A 15,122-nucleotide genomic window follows, 5' to 3' on the forward strand; every position below is an offset into this window, starting at 1 on the left:
ATCGGAATGAGCAACCTGAGCTATATTCTGAACTCATGCCACAGACATCCAGACCCAAAGACATTTGGTAACCTTTCAAGAGATACTGGTTAGCTACCACCCAGTAGTTTTTCAACACGATAGATAACTGAGTGTGAGAATGCTCAGTTCAGTTAGAAGAACAAAATACACGGAACTAAACAGGTCTATTGTTATCTGTTTCACTGTGTGTGCTCGGTAAAGCAATTGTAACTAGAGGATACTAAATACAATTAGCGGTATGAAGAATATATTACCAATACCTGTCCTGTGTTTATAGACTGTTTTATTATGAAAATTCTGGCCAACAACCTCTATCATGTTTATTGTGATATCACTGTGGTGCCACAGCTGTGCTACAATGTAAATATCAATGCAGGTTATGGTTGTTTTTTTGGAAAATTAGAAATAAAAGTAAAAAAGCATTTAGAAGTAAAAATTTAAAAAGTCTAAAACACCAAAATAAAAATCCCAGTCCAATTTATAAAGAGAGAATAATTTAATGTACAAAATGACAAAAATCCAAAACCAGATATGAATTTTAAACGTTCAAAAAAAAAAAAAAAAAAAAAAAAAAAAAAAAGAAAATCGCACCAAAAAGCGTTAAGTGCCAACCACCATCATCTGGTTGCACTTGAGCAGTACTTAGCGTGTGATTTACGAACAACCGTGATCGAGCTCAGGTCAGATACAGAAACCAGGTTCATCCTAGTCAAGTCTTCGAAATGGAGGTCAAAAATCCTCAATATGATAAAGCAGCAGGCTGTGATCAAGGTTTACTCCTCAAGGTCAGATAGTCATTGGACGAGGTCTCAGTAAGGAAGTTGACTTTTGGCAGGAATGCTCTGAGCTGAAGAAATTCAAAATTTGCACCCAAGAAAGATCTTGTGCCGGCAAGATACTTTTGGCACCTTTGCCTTGTAAAGATTTCTATGTTTGGACTTAGTCACTTTTTTGGAAATCGTATTCCTAAAGAAAGCTAGGCTCAATGCTGTAACAGAACGGGACTCCACAAGGCACGATAGCCTCTCTACAACAACCCATTGAAATGGATTAGCTGCTTTGGAGAACTTCATAGTAGCAGCAACCTGAATCACTGGCCCTCTGCAGGCTTGTCCTGGTCCTCCAGAGGTCTTTTGAGACAAAATGTTTCTAAGTCCCAGATTTTTCAATATGTAAGGAGGAGTACAATGACACAGGGAAGGGACCCACTAACTCATGAACAGCACTTGGGGGAGGGAGGGCAGGACTCACTCCAGCAGAAGCTACCAGCAGGATACAGGGCAGGTCCATTTGGAATAGTCAGCTGGGATCTTCTTGAAAACAGTTCGTAGCCGCTTGTTGTGTCACCGCAGCTTAACAGGAGGTCAGCCAACTGACACCTGGAGTCCATTTCTTTCTCCCAGGCACAAGTGGGAGCAGACTCAGCCTCTCTAGCCTCCTCTCAGGTCTCAACACCTGGTGTAGTTCTTCATTTACCTTCCACTGGCCCAGTGGTTTTCTGAAGAGGGTACCACGGTTGCCACGTTTATGCTGGACACTAGCCAGAGGGAGGAGGGGACACCTGCCCCCTCCCTAACCAATATGGAGAAAGTTCCCAGGGGTAACTGTACCCACTTCTGCAGCAATTCCTCTATGCCCTAGCACAAACAATCACACAGTAACCACCTTTACTTAAGTCCAACATTCCACATTCTTTCTTCCCCAGAGCAGAGCTCCTGTGTATGTCCAAGTGGTTGGCCAGGAAAATGAGTGGCTCTGCCTCGGTGTCACTCAAAACTGGTGCTTGGGGCAGCCTCCCCCCCAATGCGATTGGTGTCTGGCTGAGTAGGGGGACAAAGCATGGGGCAGGTCCAAGTGTTAGCTACATCTGAGAGTGACAGTGTGGGCCCCTTTGAAGTTAATTAGCTTCCTGGGAACAGCCAATATGACCAGTCTGTCAGAGGAACAAAGCAACTCCTCACAACCAAGGCCTTCGTCTCTGCTCTGGGAGCAAGTTTACACCTCATCAAGGGGATGGTCAGTTCTTGAGTGACAGTTGTAACTTTGTGCAAATGGGCTTCTTAACGCAAGTAGCAGGTAATTTCCTAAAAGTACCTTTTCTAAAATATTGATTACAAATCCAACTTTACCAATTAATTGGGGTTATAATAAATATTTCCAAAAGTCCAAGAATTTACGTTGTAGCTGTTTCCTAGGCAACAATAACATTATTTAATTTTTAAATCTCCCAGGCCTTTCCTACAGAGACGCTAAGCCTGTTACAGTTAAAACTCGCTGCAAAAACGTCCTCAACATCCCACTTTTAAATACTATGCAACTTGTCTTGTGACCATTTAAAGCCTCCTTAGTGGTGACTTATTAATATTTAAAAGGAGGGTTTAGGCCTGCAAAAAAAGGGGTTAGATAGGTCACATGAGCAGTCTTATAGCTGCATAGACAAGCTACAGAAGTAAGTCTGAAGTCATGTTTTGAACTGACACTCTAGTGGTGCCACAATGTGTGCGGCAGCCCATTAGAGATATTTAATGTAAAGGCCCTGGGCGTGCTTTGTGACATATTCTAGGGGGCTTATAGGTAAGTTAAGCATGCCAATTAGGAGCATAGACAATTTTGGCTTGTTTTAGGGATCACAGCACATGCAATTGGGTCTGGTTAGCAGAGTCCCAGTGCAAAAGTAAAATGAATTAGCAACATCATCCCCCTCTTTCTTTCCTTAACCCACCCCAATGATCATTTTACTAATATGATCTGCAAAATAACACTTCCTAGACTCTCCCCTCTTCTATCCCTCCCTTGACTCTTCCCAAACCTCATTTTAACTACGATCTTCAAAATTACCCTTCTAGACTCTTCCTTCCTCTGTCCCTCCTTTGACTGAACCCAAATCTCATTGAACTAATATGATCTCCCAAATAACATGATCTAGACTCTTCCCTCTTATATCCCCACTTTATTCCAATCTATCAAATTTACAAACTCACATGTCCATAGCTTAAATTAACAGCTTATATTGCCCTATACTAATCCACCACTAATACTTTGGGTTCCAGAGTAGCAAATTTGTTGCCTAAAAGTGCTTCAACATCTCACCAGGGGTAGTAAGTACTATATAAACACAATTACAATCAGGACAAACATATACGGTATGATCATGCAAAGAGGCATTTGCCTACAGTAGTCAAAAACATTTAATGTGATCAAGATACATTGTAAACCGATCAGATTCAGGAGGACCAAAGATAGATGTGAAAGATAAGAGAAACTTAAGTAAAGGATATGCTAACATGAATACTGCAAGTAAAGTCTAAGGCACAAAAAACACAAGGCAGACAATCTCCAAACAAATCCCTAAAACACCCAGTCAGGAGCTCAAGGATGTGGAGGGTTCTAGGGAACAGAAGAAAATCCTACTTCAAGGATGCTTTATATTAAGATTGGAAGCCCAGCGAAACCTTAGAGATCAAACAGTATAACCTTTATATGAAAACAATGATGACTCTGAGCTTTTGAGACAAAAGCTTGTATCCTTTGAGAAGCACAACAATGTTTTACAGAAGAACCTTGAAGATCTGGAAAACAGCTCATAGGGCACTAATCTACAAATCAAGGCCATTTTAAGAAGCATGAAAGGATAGGACATTCAAACCCTTTCACAAGATTCAAATACACACTCCAACACCTTGAGACATTGGATAAAACTCCTAGGATGACACTCATGGATGTTAGGAGAATGGCAGTTCTTATGAGGGTGCATCATTTTCAAACAAAATAGAAGGCAATGGCAGTAAGAGATGAAGATTTCTAATGTAATGACAATATCAAGATCAATCTTCATTAACTCCACAGAAGACAAGATTATTTCACCCATCACAGATTTCCTGATATCTCATGATGTAGCATATCAATTGGGTCATTCTTTTCATATGATCTTCTACTGACAAGATCAGCGACATCTGAAATCCAGAGGAAGCCACATGTATTCCATAATTAAATATATGGAGAAAGTGTGTGTGGGGGGTACACTCCAGAGAGATTTATAAGACCCATATGACCGAAGGTCCAGGGAACTCAGAGATCCATTCCACTCCTACTAAACGTAATAGGTCATATAAGAAGAGAAACAATTGACCTGTTGAACAAAGTTAGCATTGCACAGGCAGAGTTTTCCCCCAATAAGGTGCAAACTTCAGTAGAAGACTCATACTGAGCTGGGAAAAGAGCATGGTGAAACTGATGGAAATCTGCATAATCTAACAGAAATGTGGCAACAATTATGTTTTTATTGCATTTAAAATTTAAAGGCAGAGGGGAGAGGGACAGAGAACAATACATTATATAAATAATGATTAACAGGCAAGAAATACCATCCTAAATTCATGAAAACAATCATTTATCAATTAAGGTGCATAGTAAACAACACACTGATGCAGCTGGGATTAGACAAACATAAAGATATCTTGCTCAGAATAAACTACTCACCTGAACACTAAACAGAATGATATATTACCTCAGATCTCTCCACAATAGTCCTTAACACTGCTTCAGTCTTGCCCAAGCGTCAAAGACACCACCGATTTCCCTAATTCATACTCTCTAGCCATCTAGTGATAAGAGACCGAATCCGGGTCCCCCGTTTGAGCCCTCCACCCCTTATATCTATACAAATTATTCTCAATATAGTAAATTGATGATAATCTAGGCCTCCATTCCACAAATGTAGGGGGGTCTGGTTTAGCCAATGTGACGCAATGCACATACGAGCCACTGACACTGCCATAAATACAAAATATGATTCTTTGTACAAAATCCAGGTAAATCCTTGACTACCCCTAGTAACATCACTGAAGCTGAAATGTGCACCTGTTCCCCTATGGCCATGCCAATAAAAGAGACGGAGTCGAACGTGCAAAGTACATAAATGCACAATGTGCGCTTGATCGGTTCCACATCAATAACATCCACTGTCAGATCTCCTGTCCCATTATACATTTTAGCCAGTGTGTAATAAAGGTCAAATATTGTTTAATGCTGACTGTTTAGCCCCACTGTGATCAATAATCTATTGCTAAGATTTAATTACTCCTTGACAAGTAACCCTTCAATCCTAAATCTGCTTTCCCATTTAGAGGTTTGAGCCTACATATCATCTGGCTATCCTTATAATAGCAATAAATAGAGTATGCCAATCTTTGATCAACAGCAACTAATAACAGAACCCGGTCAGATGAAAAAAGTCTGATCCAACTTATTAAAAAAGTCCAGATTCTGAAGAAATTTTAAAAGAAAATCTGCCCTAGTCAGATGGAATATTTCATGAAGATCACTAAAGGAAAGCATTATCCCCCTCCTCAAACAGATCCAAAGGAGTGGTCATCGAGGGGTGGAGTGAGTTCTTGTTTATTGGTATGATAGGCAAAGGCAAACAAAATAAATGGATGGTGTTAGGGTAAAGGTTGGCAATGAGGAGTAGTCTTGTTGTTTTTTCAATAACTGGGAAAAGCAATCAGCCCTATGGATAGTGCACAGCTTCTGGATCATCCAAAGGTTTTGGCCAACTGTAAAGGGGCACTCTAGCTGTTTTACCATTATACTGAATGATGTGTAGTGTTAATCGTATTTGTACAATTGTAATTTGAGGTCTGATTGATAGGACCAAGTAGCAGAGGACGGCATTAGGCTTAAGATTGATGAAACCAAATATTATATGTATCCAAGAAACGCATATCCCCTGGGGCAAGAGAACTCTTTGCGGACCTGGGGTTGTCACTTCTTGCTTGCACCCATCAGGGCTTAGCATCCGGGGGGGTGGCCGTATTAGCTAGACAGGCTAACTGTTCAGTGATTCTGAACCGCTGATAAAGGGGGTAGGTGTATCATCCTGGAGTGTTGAGTAGGGGAGGAAAATTCACATTATGCTTGGTATATGGGTCCAATTTGGACAAGGCTGATGTCCTTAATTTTCTAAATGTTGAATTAGCCTCTTGGCCAGCTCTGCTTGTTTTATGTGGGGATTTCAATACATAAATTTAAAAATGAAGAAAGACTTAGCACTAGCGGTTTCCTACCACTATGCACTTGAGCCCCTGCTAAGGGCACTTCAACATTGGTTCAAGGGCAAGGGCTGGTGGACATGTGGGACACAAATATGGCCCAACCCAGAATATACTTTTGCGGTCCCACACAATAAATTGGTGTTTTTGTCTCTACTGCGCTTTGTCATCAGGCAACAGTAAAGAGGTTTCCCAGGTTCCTGTCAGACCACAATCCATTAATACTGGAAGTTCCCATCAGTGGTTTTAGCAGACCATGTAATAACTGGTCTATCAATTGAAAACTGCTCTTTGATGGAGATTATGGTCCATATATGGGCGATTGGATAGGGGAGTTTCTGGCCATTAATAGGGGCATAGGTATAGATCGGGTGGTTTGAGATGCCCTCAAATTGGCTATTGGGGGGGAACACTGAACTACTCCCTATTTCAGCAAAAATGAGAAACACCAGGAGATCCGGGCTATTTATGCTGTCTTGTCATTGGCAGAGGAGCAGCAAACAAAGCTAACAGCTGGGAAACTGAAAAGCACGGAAATCCAACAGGAGTTCGCAGTTTTGAGAGCAAAAATCTTTCGGTTTTTTTTCTTTTGAAGGGAAATAGCTGCCACATTCCTGAACTATAAAACAGAATGCTATGAATTTGGGGAAAATGTGGGGCATTTATTGGCATTACGTATTAGACAAAAGGAGAATGAAAAAGGGATAGACGCGATACAGGACTCTAATGGGCATTTAGTGGGATCCCCTACTGAAATAATAAAGGTTTTTAGGAACTATTATCAAGAGCTATACTCAGAGGCGAGTGTCATGTCCCATTGGGAGTAAGAAGGCCTGTTAAAGGGAATAGATAAAACCAACTGACACTGGGGGATAGAGATGCCCTAGAGGCAGTAGTTTCAGCAGATGAAATTGAAGAAGCGCTCAACTCTATCCGCTGCTAAAGCTACATGACTGATAATTTACCCTTAAAATTGAAAAAAAACACTTTTTCAGGAGATAAAGTTGCCAGCAGGTCCTACTTTAAGTGCTCATGTTGGGGACATCCCATTCTCTTGGGAGGAAACAACTATTGTGATATTCAAGAAGAAAGGTAAACCCCCCTCTAAACACAGGGTCCTACAGACCAATCTTATTAATCAAATGTGATGCTAAAATGTATTCTAAAGTTTTGGTCAATCGCTTAGGCAGATTAATTTCCATCTCAGGGCACGGTAGACCACGTTCGGAGAGCAATTACTTTATTTGATATTTCTGAAGCTACTAAGCGAGCAAGACTTATGGGCAAGATGAAGGAAAAGGAAAAGGAAAAAGCATTACAATGGGAGAAAGCAGAAAACTACAAGATTGAGCTGAAGGGGCAGGGAGAGTCTGTAAATGGATTAAAGAGGCCTGAGATTACTTTAGGATTGCGCTGCCTCAGTATTCTGTGCTCACACATTTAATTGCAGCAGCCGTGTGTTTCAGTGGAGAGGTTTGGGCACAAGCACGTTTTTATTTACAAATTAAGCACTGCCTACACGGATGATATAACTTAACTACTAACCCCTCTGAAGATGTAAAGGAGATAGCAAGAGAAGCTGATTCTTTTGGTAAGTACTCTGGGTACAAGGTTAATGTGGCAAAAACACAGATTATATGCACAAAGGGCACCTGCTTTGAGGAACCTCAACGAGTGGAGGAAGCTGTATATCTGGGAGTATGAATTACATCAAAGATAGATCACTTGTTTAACCTGAATCTGGCTCCTTTTCTCAGTCAGAAAGGGCAAGATCTCAGGCGAATTAACTGCCTACATCTTTCATTGGTTAAGAGGGGTGTAACATCTTGAATGATAATCTTGCCCAAGCTCCTGTAACTATTCAGAGCGATCGCCCTGGAACTTGGAATATGAAATGACAATCAGCACGCAGACCACACTGTCATCATTATATACAAAAAGTGAAAATAAAACCAGGCAAAGGACTTGTTTCACGGTCACTGAATCAGCACTCAGGGACATCTCAGCCCCCTGCTCAGATTCTTATGGGTGGGGTATTACTGGAAAGGGGATATTTACCCCTTTCCAATGGTACCTCTGCCCAGTGGATCCCTGCTTGGGGATCACAAGAGAGTGATCCCTAAGCAGGGATCCATCCACTAGCCAACAGGGATGTGGGGCTGGCCCCTTGGCAAAGTCTTGTGCTCCCCCTAGGCATACTTTTTTTTTATTTCAATTTTCTGCCCCCCCCCCCCCCTCTTTCTGGAAAGCAGGAGGGGGCAACTGCCTACCAGGCACCAGGGATTCATTTTTAAAAATAGAGAGGTGGGGGCTGACCAGAATAGGCATGACCATGCCACCAACCCTTATAAAAAGGTAAACAGTCTTTCTGACCCCCCCCCCCCTCAGGTGTCAGATGAGGCAATAACCTCTGATCTATGCCCCCTACCCCTACCTCTCCGGGGGCAGAAAGTCCACTAGGCATCAGGGATTTATTTTTAAAATACCAAACTAAAAGAGGAAACAATCTTTCTGTCCACCCCTCTCCCCCCCAGACGCCACATTAGGGTAATTACCCCGATCTGCCTGCACGGGGTTAGAAAGCCCACTGTTTAGCAGCTATGTATATATATATTTTTTTTTTATAATGGGGTGAGTCTTTCCCATCTTATCAGGCCCCACCCTCACCCTTAAAACCTCATCAGCTTTTCTGCTCCCCTGTGGACTAAAGCATCCCATCCCAATGGCAAGCAAGAGGGCATTTGAATTTTTTGGGTGTTGTTTTTACATACGATCCAGGAGAGTATGGCTAACTCCCAGTTTAATCTCACTTGCAATGATGAACGGCTGCATTTTAGGGGCTTGAGTAGCAGCCACCTGAAAAAAAAAAAAAAAACACAATTCTACCAGAACCAGACAGTTCTGAAAACTAGACATCTAGGGGGAGTCCAGGGTGGTGTGCTTTGCATGCATCCCACACCATTTCTTACCTACAATGCCCTGCAAACCAGCATCGACTAAAAACAAATTTTCCTCATATTTCTGTCAGGAAAACATCTGGAATCTGCAGGGAGCCATTGATTTCCTACCACAAAGTATTCCCCCAAATCTTCTGATTAAAATAGTACCTCACTTGTGTGGGTGGGCCAAGAGACCTTGACACTAAAGGCTCTAAAGTGCTACACAAAGATCAGCAATAGGGGTAGCTGTGGGATTTGAGGCCATGCTCGGCCAACTACGGAAACCTACCAACCACAGACATTTAGACAATCAGGGGATTCCAGGATGGTATGCCCTGTGTGACTCATGAGGTTCTCTTATCAACAATGCTCAACTCAAAAATGATCAAAAATGTGAACTCTTAAACTTTGCCTGAAATCACACATTTTCCTTATATTTCTGTGATTTAATCTTACCGAACCCGCAGGAATACACAAAATTTCTGCCATCCAACCTTGCCCAACTTGTGCCGATAAAATGTTGTGCCACTTGTGTGGTTGGGCCTAGTCACAGAAGTGGGGCAGTGATTTTCTCGGCACAAGTGGGGTAATGCTCGGTGGTAGAATCCTCCAGAACCCACAGGAATCCTCAAAATTCCTATCACAGAAATGGAAGGAAAATAGAAGCAAACAGAACCACCACGGACTCAGATACAGACTCCAACACAACACAGGAAACCTAATGGCTCCGCGAGTGAGGACAGAAACAACTAACAATTGAGACCTGCCAAATGTGAATAATTTTTATATAATTTGTAGCATGAGGGGAGGGAGGGGGGAACAGTTAATCCAAGCACTGCTACGATAATGTTATTGTTATATTCAAAAATTGGAATAAAATCTTTAAAAAAAAAAAAAAAAAAAAAAAAAGAAATGGAAGGAAGGAAAATGAATGGTTTCAGGTAAAGTTTGAGATTTCAGGGCATTGTGGGTGAAAAAAACCTTGTGAAATACGCACAAGTCATCTCATCCTGGATTCCCCTAGGAGTCTAATTTACAAAAATGTAAATGTTTGCTAGGTTTCCCTAGGTGCCAGGTGAACTAGGGTTCAAAGTCCTCAGCTACTTTGCAAAAAGCGAGTGTTTTGAGTGGAAAAATTTGATGCAGCCATTTTGTACTTGGGCCATTTCTTTTTGCAAGCATTAAGCATACCCACACAAGTGAGGTACCAATTTTTATCAAGAGGCATGTGGAAACATAGAATAGTAGGATACTTGTTATTACCAATTGGACTTTGCTGCATTTGTGCCTTCGAAATATAAGCCCTGTGTAAGAAGACATTTTGAAAAATACCTTCTAAATCAGTGTTTAACTCTTGGGTGTCCACAAGGCCTTCTCAAAGGGCCAGGGAAAGCTAAAAAATAAAATAATATTAACAGATTAATAAAGAATACTCATATACAAAAGCCAAATGTAAAATAAAATGTTTTAACTGTTCTGGAAATGCAAAGGTATTTGAAATTGGATGCTAAAAATTAAGTTGGTATACTCAGTTTAATTTGTGCAAGCAGTGCAAATATATCAGCCAGACCATGGTAGAGATGAGTGGACTCAGTTGAGTTTAGAAAAGCTCCAACTTTCCCATTAAAATTATTACTATTGTTATTTTTTAATTCCTAAAAAGAATGCATCATTTGTGTATGTTTGATGACTGCTTGTTTCTGTAGTTTTGGTGCATTGTTTTAATGTTGATCGACAATGATTAGTCAGGGTTTGCACCTTCCAATAGTGACTCAGTGGGGGTCCCTGAATTACAATAATGATTCAGAGGGGGTCCCTAGTTTCCACTAATGATCATGTGGGTGTCTCAGAAGTAAAAAGGTTAAGAACCATTGTTCTAAATCATACACTCCTACGGGTTCCCGCAATTTCAGAGATATACAAATAACTACTGCTCCTAAATTCTATCATGCGCCCATTTCAGAAATACATAGTTTACCTTGATACCCATTTTTCACTCTACATGTTTCACCATATGAATTGGTCTATACTAGAAACACAACCATTGGAAAAGCGGGGGATCCAACAACTGATATTCCTTCTGGTCATCCATAACTGGGGCTCAACAACATGTTTCAAAGCAAAAGATTGGCCAGTTATGATCATTGTACTCTCTTCAGGACTACCGGGGTACTGTTATCAACATTTTATGAATCTTTCATTACAGTCCTATCTTGTGGCCCTGTGGCTGTGGATCGCACACTACAAAACAATTTAATCAAAACACCCTTTAAGACTGTTTTTTAATACCATTATTTATTGTCTATGTGTCTATAAAGACAGCACAAATGTGGCTGATGATTTTTGCAACAGTCAATATCAAGTTTTTTTGTTTTAATTAAGATTTACTTAAGATGAATCAAGTTTATTAGAATTTGCAGCAGATCTAGAAATCTACTATAGATAAACTCCTTTTTAGTCATTAGAACACAAACTCACTTCAGAGGGTGATGGAATAAATTGCACCTGTATTCTTAATTGTTTCTTGGAGGGATTTAGTGTCAAAAGAGGAAAAAGCACAGTAGAGGACTCCTATGATGATCAATGGCGGGGGATCTGACCTTGCAGCTGTGCTGTAGCTGTTACTATGTTTAAATGGCTCCACTAATAAATGTGATTGTCAGAAAAAAGGAGGGAAAAACTGCACTCAGACAATACGTTTTCCACGGATTTCACCAAAGCATTTATTTCAAGGTGAGGTTGGTTTTTTTTTAACTAGGGATGGGCGGCACTTTCACTATTTCACTCTGAATTCCGCAGCATTACATGAAAACTCAACGAGATTCTACAAAGTTCCACAGGTGGGCCAGAAATGGGCACGTCATGCTGCCTGCACTGATTTTTTGGCACCGGGAGCTTGTTCCACAATGAAAAATCAGCACGAATACCACCACAGAGCGCAGCTGTTCTAGATGGGTTTGCTGCTGCTCGAGTATATTTTCTACTTGAGAAGCAGATTTCTCAATGCGAAAGGTTGCAACCCCCCCCTTGGGAAAATCTCACTGAATGGTCTCCTAGCACCCAATAATCGTGCTAGGGTATGCCAGTACTCGCTCGACAACTTAGCGTTGGTAGGCTGCACACAAGATAAAACTCTACCATGCGGCAGTCACTTAAACATGGCTAAAACTCTGCAGTGCATGTTTAACATAGTGACCAAAACTCCGCCAACTTCCCTGGCGGGGCAGAATTTATCGCCAATCCCTAGTTTTAACTAAGTATTGCAAAATGCTGATTCTCCCCTCAAACCTTCTATAAAAGTTGTTGACGTTTGCATAGTGGATATATGCATTACTGAATTAGCAAATACAGTTAAAGCACATTTCCCTTTAGCCCAATATTGTAGGGTTTAATGGAGGAACATGCTCCGGTGTAGAGAATCTCTGGTTCATGCATCCTAAAAGTTTCTGAAGACACTCACTAGAATTGCAAAGGGGTTGTAATCTGGGTGGCCGTCACATTGATACAACTTGGAGAGGTGAAATGAGAAGATCACTGTTTGAGCAAAAAAAGAAAACTGCATGATATAAACTGAATTAAACATGGCCTAAAACCCACATCGATTGATTTTTCAGAGCATTCTTGTCACACAATGGGTAACTGAGGTAATATTTTAAGGCGGGTGTTTCATTCAGAGTTTAATGGAAGTCAAACTACAGGGCTCCTGGAGCAGGGGCATTACACAGTGTGTAAATTTGCCTTTAATCAAATCTGTATGCACAATATTAGTAACCGAAAAGTAACAGAAACATGTCTTACAAACCTGTTAAGTATTTCAAATGTTTTTTGCTTGACAGTTTGCCCTCTTCTTCTGGTATTTAAAGGTATAGTCCAGTTGTATACAACCTGCAACAGATGTAATACTCAAAATTAGCAGTAGTTATAATATTTGTGCATAAACCTTATATGAGATCCAAGTCTACATACATAGTTATTATACAGTAGCATTTTTACTTTCACTTGGGACTCATTTCCTGACCTGCGATTGAATGTTAAAGCCTATTTTGCAAAGTATTTTCGGTGTTGGCAAGAGGCCATAAAGCTTTCATTTTTTAACACAAGGTTGAAAAGAGTATTTTTCTGATGTTTTTATTCTGTGGTTTACCTTTTTACAGTACTTTTAGAATGATGAAGCATTGATTTTTTACACTCTAGTGTTTCTACTCCTCAAGAATGTGTAAGGTGGCGGTGGGTTGCTTAAATTGTAGTGTGGCCCTTCTTCACAACTGACGTGCTCAACTGGTGCACAGAACTCAAGCTAGTCTGCACCAGTATTCAACCCATACACAGTAGTAGCCTCAGATGATACGCTCTTTACTTGAGTTATAAGAGTTTATACCAGAAATCTGTTACTTGTCCTCTCTTGGACACCTGCAGCCACTCTGGGTGTGAGAAAACAGGGCTGATTACAGAGGCCCCCTGACTTTCTGCCCTCATTTTTCACTTTTTGCTGGTGTCTTCCTGACTCTAATGGCGCCCTGGGTACTGCTACCCAGTCCCAGGGCCTGTGCTCTGTGTAAAATCAGTATGCAAATTAGGCTAATTATAATTGTCTACGTCAATCTACCTATAAGTCCCTAGTATATGGTAGGGCGTGTAGGTTTAGGGACCCCAAAATAGGTAGTGCACCCAAAGGTGCACTGCTGAGCTGCCCAGTGTCATTTTAAAGGCAGGCCTGACTTGCTGGCTGCATTTAAATTACAGTTACATGCAAATTCGACTTTGGAATTAAAAGTACTTCCAAAGTCTTAAACTACCTTATTTTTACATTTAAGTCACCCCTAAGGTGTGCCCTATGTGCCCCTAGGGTTTTGTGCCATGTAACTATAAGCAGGGACTTTATAAAAATAGTTTTATAAGCCCTGGTGAGGGAAAAACAGCCAAATTCATTTTTCTCTTGTTGTAGTGAATGGCCTCCATAGGCTAGAATGGGGAGACGTTATTTTAATTTATAAAGTCTCCTTAATGTATGTATGTATTGAGTATCTATAAAGCGCATTCCAGCCCGAGGGCATCGAAGCGCTAACTGGGAGAGGCAGAGTCAGCTAACAAGGGGACTCCAAGACTTATTGCGGAAAAAGCCAAGTCTTGACCAGTCTCCTGAATTTTAGATAATTGTGTTCTTGCCTTAAATCCAATGGTAGTGAGTTCCAAATTTTAGCGGCCGCAATGGTAAATGCTCTATCTCCCCACTTCGCCTTCTTAGTGCGGGATGTTTGAATTCGATAGGCAGAGGCAGATCGCAACAGCCTATTGGGCCTGTACCATTGCAGCTTAGTGGTTAGGGCTTTAGGCCCAATCCCATGGACAGCCTTGTGAGTGATGCAGAGAGCCTTGAAAGAGAGCCACTGGGCTACAGGAAGCCAATGTAAATCTCTAAGGCACCTCCTAGCAGAGGCCCCACGAGGCAGTTTCAGTAATAGCCTAGCCGCAGTGTTTTGCATCAACTGTAGCTTATTCAGCGATTCTTTATCCAAGTTGAGCAGAAGCGCATTCCTGTAATCCAATTTGGAAATGACTAGAGCCAGAATGGCAGTAGTTCTGCAGGATTGTGGAATAAAAGGAAATAATTTCTTTAATTTCTTCAAAGTCCACATACAGGTCTTGATTATCTGGTTGACCTGAGGTTTGAACGACAATTGATCGTCAAACAATAATCCTAAATTTCTCGAGGTAGACCGTGGTACAGGGAGAGTGCCACACTCTCCAGGCCACCAGACGGAAGACCAGTGTTCTCTCCTAATCCCAAAGCACAGAATCTCAGTCTTTTCCCAATTAAGTTTTAGCCAATTGGCCTTCATCCAGTTATTCACTGCTGTCATACAAGCGTTGAAGCGGACGGCCACTTCCTCCATGTCTTCGTTAGTAGGGATAATAATCTGAGTGTCGTCTGCATACGAAGTAGGGATAAAACCAAAAGAGCGAATTGGCTCTGCCAGCGGTGCCACGTACACATTAAATAACGTAGGGCTGAGGGAAGAGCCCTGAGGGACCCCACACGGCAAAAGGTAGGCTGGGGATCTAAAATCACCGCTGCTAACTGTGGCCCACCTATCTGTAAGAAAGGATTCAA

At 41.3% G+C, this 15,122-nt stretch overlaps 1 protein-coding gene across 1 annotated transcript in view; it reads right to left on the reverse strand.

The window, feature by feature from the left end:
• Nucleotides 1–15,122, reverse strand: part of OCA2 (OCA2 melanosomal transmembrane protein) — an 866,379-nt gene that overhangs the window by 580,239 nt on the left and 271,018 nt on the right. The window contains exon 7 of the mRNA XM_069204281.1: nucleotides 12,813–12,895. Within this exon, the coding sequence (XP_069060382.1) occupies nucleotides 12,813–12,895 (83 nt within the window). The remainder of the gene's footprint in view (nucleotides 1–12,812; nucleotides 12,896–15,122) is intronic.

The sequence above is a fragment of the Pleurodeles waltl genome, chromosome 8, assembly GCF_031143425.1.
Source record: "Pleurodeles waltl isolate 20211129_DDA chromosome 8, aPleWal1.hap1.20221129, whole genome shotgun sequence".
NCBI classification, from domain to species: Eukaryota; Metazoa; Chordata; class Amphibia; order Caudata; family Salamandridae; genus Pleurodeles; species Pleurodeles waltl.